The sequence below is a fragment of the Sinocyclocheilus anshuiensis genome, unplaced genomic scaffold (assembly GCF_001515605.1).
Source record: "Sinocyclocheilus anshuiensis isolate Anshui unplaced genomic scaffold, SAMN03320099.WGS_v1.1 scaffold1827, whole genome shotgun sequence".
In the NCBI taxonomy this organism is placed as follows: Eukaryota; Metazoa; Chordata; class Actinopteri; order Cypriniformes; family Cyprinidae; genus Sinocyclocheilus; species Sinocyclocheilus anshuiensis.
In genome coordinates this window covers 277,279-290,291 of record NW_015552696.1, presented here as the reverse complement: position 1 = coordinate 290,291, position 13,013 = coordinate 277,279, and the positions used below count along the sequence as shown (strand labels likewise).

At 41.7% G+C, this 13,013-nt stretch overlaps 1 protein-coding gene across 1 annotated transcript in view; it reads right to left on the bottom strand.

Annotated features, from left to right (window-relative positions):
* Positions 1–9,693: 9,693 nt before the first annotated feature.
* Positions 9,694–13,013, bottom strand: part of LOC107667682 (gamma-aminobutyric acid receptor-associated protein-like 2) — a 7,131-nt gene continuing 3,811 nt past the window's right edge. Inside the window, exons 3-4 of the mRNA XM_016459407.1 lie at positions 11,837–12,009; positions 9,694–10,116 (exon numbers count right to left, since the gene is read on the bottom strand). Coding sequence (XP_016314893.1) covers positions 10,026–10,116; positions 11,837–12,009 — 264 coding nt within the window. The 3' untranslated portion in view covers positions 9,694–10,025. The remainder of the gene's footprint in view (positions 10,117–11,836; positions 12,010–13,013) is intronic.

The window sequence follows — 13,013 nt, the reverse complement described above, 5'->3', positions numbered from 1 at the left end:
GTGAAAGCCGATCCGGCGATCCACAGCGCAACGTTGTAGTATTTCCTCAGCCCTCAGCGACCAGCATGGATCAGCTCTAGGCATGACGAAGCGGATATCGTCCTCTTTTGGAAGACCAAACAAAGTAGTTTCGCTTTCACAACGAAGCACACAGCGCCTTCACGACATGGCTGCAGTGTCAACAAAACTACAGTGAGACTAAAAGTTACGCCTTCTTTCTTTGCGTGAACATTTGGGCGGCGTTATGCAAAACTTCCCACATAGTGAGGTAGATATGTGGGGGCGTGTTAGAACGAGCCGTTTTAGGTAGGTGTGGCTGACTCTGAACTTTTATAAAGAATATCTCTTTGGATTTGAGACTTTAGTCTTTGCAACTTTACAGATCTTCTTTATGCACCAAGAGCTTGTAACACTCCAAAGAGAAAGGAAAAATTGAAATCGCATCATATGACCCCTTTAACATCGGTTTCTACGGTCCACGATATTTGTGGTTCTCTTTCTAACATTCATTCGGTATCTCACTATGGGAACGCCCCAGGCATGACCGATTGCGGAAGCACCAATGACACCACGTCTGCCAACCACGGCAGACCAATCGCTGCAGCGATCTGGGAGTCCTGCCTCCCTGTATATAAACCGCAACTACCGGCAGTCTCGTCATTCTCGCTCTCTTCCCCGTGGAAGATTTTCGGAAGCTGTCCTCAGCAGACTTTGGGAATTATTGCTCAACAGTTTACCGACGAAGCCGCAAGATAACATCCCGAATGCAATTTTTCCCTTAAAGTTTCATTGAGTGACCGCACTTGGAGTTGGGTAACTAATGCATTAAGGCAAGTTTTTCAGCTCTAAGTTCTCAAAAAAAAAAAAGAGAGAGAGAGCTCACTACTGTCAGCACAGCTCCGTACAAGTTTTCATGTTGTGGTGGACTTAACGTACAAAGAGAGTGCAGTCGCTGTCATGGCCACTTCGAAAGAGCCAGAAAGCCACGGAGAGAAAGGCCGTCCTCCTCATTCTTGCGCTTGTGGAGCGTGGATTTCGGCCAAGGATTCTCGCGGTCTCTGCATCTCCTGCCTGGGCTGCCCTCACTGCATGACTTTCTCGACTAAAACCCGAGAAAGGAGACTCCGAATGGCAGCCACAGGAAAGTCAGACCCATGCCTCTCTGCTCAAACCAGAGAGGAACCCATGGAGTGTCCACAGACCTCAAGCTCGTGGGGAGATATGATGGATAATGTGTCACCAGTTCTTCCCCCGCTGTTTGAAGATCCTTTAGCGGGAGAGGAAGACGATGATGACAAGGTACTGTCGACCATCCTCGAAGACGAGGATGATGACAATGAGGATGCCATTCTCCCTCAGTCCCGTCTGAGCTCACCCTCCCCTGTGCAGGTGGACACAGATCTGCTGGAGGTCTGTCGTAGGGCCGCGCCTAAGCTGTTCATCGATTGGCCATCCCAACCGGCAGGGAAAGGGGCGGATAGAGACCTCTACGACGGGAAAAGGCTCCCGTCACGCCTCCCACCAGCGAGACAATTTATACCGGCCGTCCCAGCATGCGTTGTCGAAATGAAAAGGTTTTGGGATAAGCCTTTTTCGCATCGGGTTCCCGTCAAGGGCTTCTCGAGACTGGATGTACAGGGAATGGAGGATTTAGGGATGGCAGATCCTCCCCCTGTGGAAGCGTCTGTGGCGAATCATTTACACCCAAGCTGCAGGGCAGCTCTCTTTTTAACCGGAGCCTCGCTGCCAGGGAAAACAGAACGCTTCGCAGAGCCATGCAATGTTGCAGACTTTGGGAGAGAGATCGCTGTGGCTGAGCTTGTCCGGACTCTCTGAGAAAGAAAAAGTGGAGTTTTTGATGCCCCCATCGATCCAAAAGCTCTGTTCAGAGTGACTGTTACAGCGATGCGGCAACAATGCGATCTACGGAAGAGGGAAGGGGAGGCATTCGAGGTTTGTCTCCCCAGAAAGCCGGTGGCTCGGCCTGATCATCCGAGCTGGCCAAGTTTCAGACCCTTGGGGAAAGTAGGTCAGTCTGATTATCAGTCTTCCCGCCCCGCCGCAACAACTGGGAAGTGCGGCCGCGCAGACAAAACCTGGGTTTGTGAAACCGAAACCCTCATACTTAGCTACAGTACGCGAAGCATCGTTCAGCTAAACCCCAGGGTAACAAGAAGTGGCAGGCTAACTGAGACATCGGTTCAGTTTCAGTAAGGAATTGGAGAACTCAGAGTTTCTCTGTCTCATCCCTTCAGAACGTTCCACTTCTCCCTCCCACGGGGAATAGGAGAAGGGATTTGACTACAAGAATCGTTCCTGCAGATAGTTCAGTGTCAAATGTATGCAGACATGTGGCCCATGTCCCCAGGTGCCCCCCGAAACAGTGTCTCCCCCTCTACCCACGGGGTTTGTTCCGAGGGAGGAGAACCAAGTGTTCACAAACATCCCAACACAAATAAAAGGTTCTCTGTCGCATCCAGGCCAAGCGCTAAGGGTGCAGAGTGGGATGAAAAAATAAATTAATCACAAAAAAGTCCAAACAAAGATGAATATAACTCCTTTACTGGAGCGAATTTCCCTCCCTTTGCTGCTAGAGGGTGCCACAACACCGCTAGTCAGCGAAGACGGGAAAGTCCCTCTCGCTGCCCAGGTAACAAACTGGCGCACATGCGCAGTTCATCCCTGGGTTTTAGCCACTATAAACAGGGGCTACAGACTCCAGTTTGCTGTAAAACCTCTGGTGTTCAATGGCGTGGTAATGTCAGTGGCCCAGGGGAAGTAAGCTCGTGTTCTGGAGGAAGAAATATCCTCCTTACTGATAAAAGGAGTGATAAGAATAATTCCAGTGGAAGAAAGGTAACAGGACTCTTACTTATTTTGTGATTCCCAGATACTTATAGGTTTCCGTCCCATTCTGGATTTACGAGCCCTCAAACACCTCAGAAAGTACAAGTTCAAAATGCTTTCACTCAAAACAATCAAAATATTCGCCAGGGAGACTGGTTCACCTCAGTAGACCTCCATGACGCATATTTTCACATAGATATCTTTCCTGCGCTCAGGAAATATCTGAGATTCGCATATCAAAATACAGCATACGAGTATGCGAAAATTCCCTTTGGCCTCTCCCTAGCTCCGAGAATTTTTAACAAATGTGTAGAGGGAGCTCTGACTCCATAAAGGAATATGGGAGTCAGAGTATCGTCTTATCTAGACGACCTACTCGTGTGTGCACCGCCTCCGCACCAAGCAGTGGTCGATACAAATACTCTGGTGACTCATCTGGAGAGACTAGATTTCAAGATAAACCAGACAAAGAGCTGTCTGATCCCTTCACGGGAAATAATCTACCTGGGTCTCAGATTGAATTCAGTGGCGTTTCTAGCATTTCTGTCAGTGGAGCGCTTCGAGGCGTTTCGCCACTGCATCTCCCTTTTTCAATGAGGAAAAACAGTCTCTCTCAGATTATGCCTTCGGTTACTGGGGTTGATGGCCTCAACATTAGCAGTGGTCCCACTGGGACTACTGCGAATGAGGGAATTTCAAAATTGGGTGTCGTCACAGGGCATCGCTCCAAGTGCCATCTCAGCCACAGAGTACGCGTCTCACCAGAATGCATGAGCTCTGTCCGCCACTGGAGAGCTCCATCATTTCTCAGAACAGGATGCCCTTTGGGTCCGGTTGTTTCAAGGAAAGTGGTGATGACAGATGTACAGACAGACAGCGTCCCTCACGGGCTGGGGAGCTGTGTTCGAAGGCAGAACAATGAGAGGAGTTTGGTCTCCGGCACTGTGGGAAGAGCACATACATTTTCTAGAGCTACTGACAGTATTTCTGGCTCTGAGACATTTTGTGCAATTTCTCAAAAATCATTATGTATTGGTCAGAACGGACAATACAATGGTGATAGCCTATATAAATCGGCAGGGAGGCTTACACTCTCGCAAACTTCACATGTTAGCGAAGAAGCTGATAATCTAGGGCAGCGCGAACCTCCTGTCGTTGTGCGTGACGCATGTTCCAGGAATAATGAACAGGGGAGCAGATTTGCTGTCCAGAGGGAACCCGCTGTATGGGGAGTGGAGATTTCATCCCCAGGTGGTTCAGATGATATGGCAGAGATTCGGTCGAGCTACCGTAGATCTCTTCGCATCGCATGAAAACGTGCAATGTCCCCTGTTTTTCTCTCTAGCGGGCGACGATGCATGATGCTGGGTGTGGATGCTCTAGCCCACGAATGGCCAGACGCGCTACTGTATGCGTTTCCCCCGTTAAGCCTAATCGAGCTGACATTACGGAGGGTAAGAGAGCGCGGTCATACAATGATTCTAATAGCACCATACTGGCCGGGGAGACTGTGGGTAGCGGAGATTGCACAGCTGCTCTGCGACCAGCCATGGCCATTACCAGCACGCAGGGATCTTCTCTCCCAAGTGCGCGGGGAGATATTCCACCCCTCCCCGCAGAAGCTGTCTCTTTGGGCCTGGCCCGTGAGAGGCTGAATTTAAATGCAGCTGGTTTACCTCCTAAGGTCATTGAGACGATTCAGAACGTGAGGGCCGCGTCCACACGCTCTTTATACAGTCTCAAATGGGGAGTGTTCGAAGCATGGTGCACAGAAAGAAACATTGTCCTTTCTTGGCCGCTATCTCGGCATGTCATATAGGACTTGACTCGGGTACTATAGGCCAGCATCCTCTCGTTTGCCGATTTATGAGAGGAGCGCAACAGTTACACCCAGTATCAAAGCTGCTGGTCCCGCCCTGGGATTTGTCCGTGGTCCTGAACGCACTCTCTAAAGCCCCGTTCGAGCTCGTTGAGAGCATCTCCTTAAAGCTGCTTTCTTTAAAGACTGCTCTTTTACTCGCTCTTACTACAGCAAAGAGGGTGAGTGAACTGCATGCTTTATCAGTCCACTCCTCATGTATGATGTTCTCTCCGGGTGGTCAAAAGGTAACTTTTAGGACTAATCTGGCGTTTATGCCTAAAGTATTCGATCACACTGGGTCTGCTCAGGCAGTGGATCTGATGGCTTTCCATCCGCCACCTTTCTCATGTTCTGAGGAGGAGTGGCTACACTGTTTATGTCCGGTTCTCTGATAACATGAAGTGAGGTATCTCACAATATTGCCTTCCTTGCCTGTCCCGCACGGAGAAGAGATATGCAGAGAATGACGAGACAGTAGGTAGCTGCGGTTTAAATACAGGGAGGCAGGACTCCCTGATCGCTGCAGCGATTGGTCTGCCATGGTTGGCAGACATGGTGGCATTGGTGCTTCCGCAATCGGTCACGCCTGGGGCGTTCCCATAGTGAGATACCTCACTTCATGTTATCAGAACTGGGGTTACGGTAGTAACCTAAAGTTCTCTTTCTAACATTCGTTCGGTATCTCACTATGGGATATAGACAACTCCCGTATTGCCGATATGCTGATGAAGCAGACTAAAAATTACTATGATCTGAATTATACCTCTCTGTTCCAGTTAAATGTGTTCACATGGTACTAAAAACCCAAGCAACCCTAATACCTTTTCAGAATGGATGTGCAACTAAATGTATCCCATCATGTATTCATATAAATGTATTCATCATGTTCAGGAGCTTGTACTCCAGCTTCCTGAGCGAAGTAGCATATTTTCAACAAAAGAATGACAATTAAAAGATTTCAGCGCTATCCAAGCTTTGCACTGTAATCAGTTAAATAGTAAGTAATAACAATTGTGTAACGCGAAGACAAGTGGAAAGATTACAAGTGTGAATGTTGGGAAAGGCAGAGCAAATGTTTGAAGAGAACCTCTCGGAGCAGGTTAGAGTTTTTAAACAAGAAAAATGTCTCTGTTTAATGGAATTAAATCTGATAGTTGATAAAAAAAAACTTTTATTAATAACTTAGTATACATAGTATTTTCTTAGAAGACTAGCTTGACTGTAAAGTGCTACTTTAGCTTACTAAGCTATAAGCTACTCATGCTTTAAGGGAGACCTATTATGCCCCTTTTTACAAGATATAATATGTCTCAGGTGTCCTCAGAATGTGTCTGCGAAGTTTCAGCTCAAAATACCCCACAGATCATTTATTGTATCATTTTGAAAATGCCTATTTTGAGTGGAAACAGAAACAGGCTGTTTTCGTGCATGTCTCTTTAAATGGAAATGAGCTGCTGCTCCCCGCCCCCTTTTCCAGAATAGGGCTGTGCCTTTACAGCTCATATCTCAGATACTCTGCTAAAAAAATATCAGTTTGGTTTTTATTAGGGATGCAACGGTACCATTTTTTCAGAACCGATCCGATACCGAATATTCGGAGTATCTGCCGCTACCGATCCGATCCAATACAGCGCAGTTTGTGTTTAAATCAATGTAGAATTTCTATACTTCTGTGTGTTGACCTGATCATCACTCTTTTGTGTGTTAAACACAATCTGCTAAATAGACAACTTCATATTAACGAATAATAACAAATGAAAATAATATATAATCATAATCTATGACAAAAAATACTATTATAAACTAGGTTAGTGGATAACTAATTTAACAGTTTTCAACTTGACTACTGTGCGCTCTTGGAGAAAGTTTAATTGTTTTGACTGTCATAACTGAACGCGACACGCAGTTTGAATGCTGAATGGAGGATGACAGACAGCGGCAGTGTAGAGAAGAGTTTACATGAACTTGAATTTAACGACTTAAATACTCATCTGTACCTCACATTGAACTATGGAACAGCTTCAGAACACTTGGAATATTGTGCATGAAAACTTTACGGTGCTTTATAATGTTTTTGTGCCTTTTGTGGGGTTTAACAATAACACAGAATATATCAGATTTGGATCGGTCTGGTCTGACCGATACCCGATCTGGCAGAAAATGCCAGTATCGGAGCCGATACCGATACTGAATATCGGATCGATGCATACCTAATTTTTATGAAAGTGTATATCGTGCTGAAATCATGTCTTAAACCATATTAGTTTAAACTTCTGATGTAGGGTTTTCTGAGCGCACACATTTGAAGTTCTCTTTCATGCTGTATTGCGCTTAAACTGTCAAATACTCACAAGTTTATGTTAAAAACACACAAAAACAGTCAGTTATGTCTGTGAAGGTAAACAGCTGGGAAAGAAATGTCATGTTTATTTTAGATCTGTGTCGCAGCAGGGTAATATACAATAATTTATTATATTAGTGTTATATTACATCCCTACTGTGTTTTTCCTATTAATGTATGCACTATCATGTATGTCTGCACTATGTTTGTACTTTCTTCTACACTGGAAGCTCCTGTCGTCAAGTCAAATTCCTTGTGTGTGTAAACATACTTGGTAATAAAGCTCTTCTGATTCTGATTCTAAATAAATCAATAAATCCACTGCTCTCTTGCCTCCTCTGAAGCTGGGACTCTAAATGGTGTTCTGTGCAGCCAAAGACAGAACAGTTAGCAATGATTTGCTCAAACTTTCACCATGGAGTTAGAACTGGTACACCGTTGTCGCTTGTGGAAACACAATGGTGGCGCCGTGGGTGGAAACATGCAGATTAAGTGGTAATATTATAATAAGATCCCCTTTCTACGTCACAGAGGGAGCGAAATCTGACTCAGACGCGTTAATTTTTTCACAAGCTTTCTGGGTTGGTAGATGCACCGGACCCACTTAAACATGGAAAGTCATATTTTCATGATAGGTCACCTTACCCAACTGAACAACGGGACCGGATGTTTGCAATACGTCGGCCAACCGTTTGTGTAGATTACAGTATGTTTCTAGCATTAGATTGTTTGTTTGAAGCAGAAACGTGATGCCATGCATGCCTGTCCTTAAAGTCACGTTGACCTCTGACCTCTCTTGCACTCTCCCTACAGCGCGCAGGTGTTGTTTGTGTATCTGTTGTGTCTGATCGATGTGTTTGTTTCTTCTCTGCGCTCGCTGAAGTGGAGAAGATTTGAAGACGTACTGGGACTACAAGCAGGGCCGTATCAGCAGGCCTGGACACAGCTGCGTCTGCAGGCCTTCCCTCTGTGGCCCCGCAGCCCGCCAGAACTGCTGCTGTCTTTCTAGCGGACTAGACTTTACCATATCAGTGTCCTGAACGGATCACATGAATAAAAGCTGTGTCTTATACTCGAGGCTCCAGCAGAGATCAAATACATAAATGTTAAAAAAAATTTTTTTAAATACTATGCTACTTAAACAGTGTTGGGGAGTAACTAGTTACATGCAACTAAATTACGTAATTTAATTACAAAATAAATGTAACTGTAATCTGTTACGGTTACTGAGAAAAAAATGTGCAATTAAATTACAGTTACTTCTAAAAATGTAAATGATTACAAAGAGGGGTTACATCTGAATATTTTCACACAGATACAGATTTAATTGGTTTCTTTCATAAATTGCATTGACCGCTTTAAAATATGAGACACCAATGTTTCAGGAGTTTAGGACACATGCTTATTCTATTACTGTTTTATTTCCTATTTAGGTTTATGTGTATGCTTTATTTTTTAAGATTGACTGTTTTTCCAAGGCATTGTTAGATGCCAGTGTTTTCCTGTCATAGCTATGCAAAGATTTGATTTCAAAAACAGCATCATAACTATTATTCTTGTTATGAAGATAAATCTGTATTTAACCTCAGAATGATCTCAAAGTAAAAAGAGGTGTTAAGTCTGATTTTGTTTTGGCTGTGCTTTAAAATTAAATTATTATGATCTTAATTCAAGTGATGAAGGATTCTAAAAGTCTGACAGTAATCAGTGTTGAGCTCGACTGTAAGGTTAACCCTGCTGCTTTACATGTTTCAAAATGATTAACAGTTGAAAACATTGATTAGAAAGTTAGAAAAGTAACCAAAAAGTACATTAATCAGTTACATTAATAAAGTAATTGAAATCGTTACTCTACTTATTACATTTTAAATGTAATAATAAGGGTAACTTGTAATCTGTAACCTATTACATTTATGAAGTAACTTTCCCAACGCTGTACTTAAAACAGCAGAACTGTAAAAGCAACTAAAATTTATAATTTGCAGAGTTTACTTACCTGGGTTGCCATTTCTATCTTCTGTTCTCTGTTCATTTCTATTATAAAAGATGTTAGCAGGCTCGCTCTGTTCTCCATTCAGCAAAAGTATATATTGACCAGGGGCTATAAACCAAAAAAAGCAATATGTATACTACGCTATAAGTTCCAAATGTGTTAAAGTCCTACAGGAGCTTTGTGTGAGAAACATTTGAGCTGAAATTGAAGATTTTTCACTGCCGTAGCTCTCAAATCTCATTGATGCCAAACACCACTGGTTTTCAAATGTCTCATGATCAGCCGAGTTTGAACGAGGGGAAGATTTTCAGTGGAAAGCTATTGTGTAACACTTCCATAGTATGGTTTTTGTTAGACTGAAAGCCCCGGTCAGTATTTGCATTTGTGGTGTGAGAAAGAGTATCAGGCGAGTTATCTCGTTTTTCAGTATCGGGTGAACTTTGCCTTAAAGCTTACATTGGAACTGTATATGTTCTGGTCCATGAGGTTTGTATTTATATTATTAAAGGATAGTTGAATGAAAATTCTCACCATGTTGTTCCAAACCTGTATGATTGACCTCAAGAACCTTTGTTTTTTAATTTGTGAAAAAGATTCTTTGAAATAGTGGGTCTCAATAAATCATATTGACAATCGGTTTATTTCTTGGTGTTTGTTTTTATTGGTTAGGTCATCCAGCTACCTTACCTTTCAATTATCTTAAATATATAATTTACAGGGGAAAAATACAGTTAAATTAAAACATTAAAAGTTACTATATATTCTCAGTGTCAACATTATTAAGCGTCTGTTATAATACTGCAACACCATTAACCAAAATCACTAATGCAGTCGATCTAATGTTTCAGAGCACAATGTGACAATAGAGGTACAAACACATCTGCTATGTGGTTAATTCACAGAGGAGTCGATCTTGTTCCCAATCGCGCAGTCCAAAAGAAATGGGAGTGATGAGTTGCACAGCATGGGATGATGCAGGGATCCTAATATCCAAACGTGTTTTCTCCACTGTAGGCCACGTACAAAAAGCCGTCCTCGTCTTTTTCTTTTTCGTAGAGCTGCCCCATAGTCAGACTGAAACAACAATGGGGATCGTAAGTGTTTTGACGTTCGTAGAAATAGATGCAGATTTTCACTTGTCCAAACCATATAGGTTAATGTATTAAATTAAATTAAACGAACGAATGCACAGGTATTTTGTGAAAATTCTACACTAACTGAACCACTAAGCGACAGGCAGGGAAAATCACAATTTGTGTGCAAACGTCAAAAGGAGGCACATCAACGAATACCTCTGAACAGATTCATCCAAAATAAATCCTTGCTAAAAAACAAAACAAACCCTGTTCACTTCTGTAGCCTGTTGTTTTGCAGTGTTCTCAAGCATCAGTAAACTAGAGAATATCAGGTGAGTCTATTTGAGATGGCAGGTGGAGGAGGTAAATAGAGATTATTTATAAATGGATGTAAAAGGAGGATGTTGGGTGTGACCTGCGGCGTCACAGGAAAACATTCCTTCCCTTTCATATGAAATCTGATGCCATATCTTCAGTTAATGGACACAATCACAGCCCTATAGTGTTTCATCAGCTTGAATGTTGCATGTTCAGGAAGCAATTCAAGTAAATCTACATTGTGAGCATGTCTGCTGTATAAGAAAATACTAGACTCCTGCAGATGTTTCAGAAAACTGAATTCCTATAGCCGGTGTGTCAGTCCTCTTTATTTCCTGGAATATTTGCCATGAGATATGTGCTTAGTTTGGTCTGTTAAAAGGTAGTGTCTTTTTTTTTATTGGTGCATACAAAAAAGTTTTCACCCCACCCAGTTTTGTAGGCCAAAATCCAGAATCGAGCTCACATTTTAGTACTTGTGCTTCCACCATCCTCAATGGGTTTTTGGTCAAATAAGGTTTGTGTTTAAAACAAGCTCAAGATATTTCCACGCTTTATTTCACAGCATAAAATACATCAGTAATTAGTGTTTGGCAGTAGTGTAACTACTAATAGGATATTACAGTTACCATCCATAAAACACCTAGTTACTTAGTTACTTTTGATGCCTCAACCCCTGCTGATCTGAAATCCAACAATCCAATAATTCCTAGATTTATTTTCATAATTCGTGAACACATGAAGTCAGCAGGTAAGCTCGGAATATGGAAAAGCTTACATTCAGCGGATGGAAATATTGCCATTACATTGATTTTGTCAGAAGAAAAGATGATCTGAACGCCGATTTGTAAGTTGTGGCATTACATGGCTTACCTTCATCCCTCTGATCCCGATATACATTGTGTTACTATAATTAAACATCTTTTTAGAAAACTAAACATTTTCTTATGAACTTGTGATTTCTTTTGATAAAATAGATCATGAAATATAATCGTATACGGGTAACAGAGAAATGATAGCTACAATTAGCTTCAAGCTATTAATGAGAATAATTCAACAATTTTACTTACTTTAATCAATCACCACTGAGCATCTGTAATAACTTCTGACTGCAATCCAGTGCATCACAATAGTCTCATTTCAGTCATGCTTTTGAAACATTGTAAGTGCATTACTCTCACCACGAATTTTGTGAAATGATTTAATTGTAAGACTGTTTTTTGTGGTAATTGACATTATACCCAAGTGCTGTTAATTGATTTTAACTTGAGCGTTCCTTGAATTTGATATTTTTGACACAGACTCGATATTATTAACATTGTCAAGTCCGGGCGGGTTAAATACTTTTTATAGGTACTGTACTTAGTAGAGTCTTTGTAATAAATAAAGCAGAATTTTACCTGGACTGAGGGACAGTTTTGTCGACAAAAAGGAATATGGCTTTTTCAGAAGGCAGCTGGATCCGCTTTCTGATGATCCACATGAACTGAGCCACTGTAATGTCAGACGGGACCAGATACTTTCGCTTGTCAATGTCCACAATCTGTGAACCAGAAACTTTCTCTACAATAACCTGATAAACACAAGAGAGAGCAAACAAAGGCAGTCATATGTTATAAAGCATGCACTTTTTAATGATGATGTGAAGGTGTTTTACTGCTTTGACTGCTGCGCACACACAGAATCAGCAACGAGTGGTCCGTTCACACCAAGAGAGAAACAAGCATCTGTCGGCTTTAAATCAAAAGCTAATTCACTTAGCACAAGAGATGGCACAAGCTGCAATGCACTTTCAAGCTCAACAATTATTGTTGCAATAAATATAAAAAAGGAAACAAAGACAAGACATTAAAGTCATTTGTGTATTTTGTATGGTGGAATTTAATCACAGCTGACAGCAAAAACATTCAGTGTTAAAAAAAAAACATTCAAACTTCACCGTTTTTCTATGAATTTTGATTTACTTGGAAAAAAACGTTTTTTTTTTGCAAGATGAGTAAAGAGGGCCATTGCACACCCAGGTTAAAAAAAATACTTATTACATTTGGGTTATTAATTGTAGTACTTATTACAATTAGTGTGCGAAAATAGAGCACTTTAAGTACATTATGGAAGTGTACTTTTTTTTTAACCTGGGCAAATTCACATCTGTCCCATCACTGTCTTTCATCATGACACAATGTTCACACATTTTGTTTCTTATCTTCAAAAATGATTTTTATGAACCTCAAACACCAATGACTTGTACATTGTACATACATATAGACACTTCCAAAACTGTTGCAACAGGCACAATTCCCTAGAATATCATTATATGCTTAAACATTAAGATTTGTACTCGTGGAAATTGCTAAAGTAGTCAAACCTGTTCATTAGAAGGAAGTGTCTCAATACTTTTGGCAGTATAGTGTATATATGTGTATGTGTATATACAGTGGGGAAAATATTAATTTGATCCCCTGCTGATTTTGTAAGTTTGCCCACATACAAAGAAATGAAGGGTCTGTTATTTTTATGGTAGGTTTATTTTAATGTATAGAGACAGAATATCAACCAAAAAATCCAGAAAAAACATGA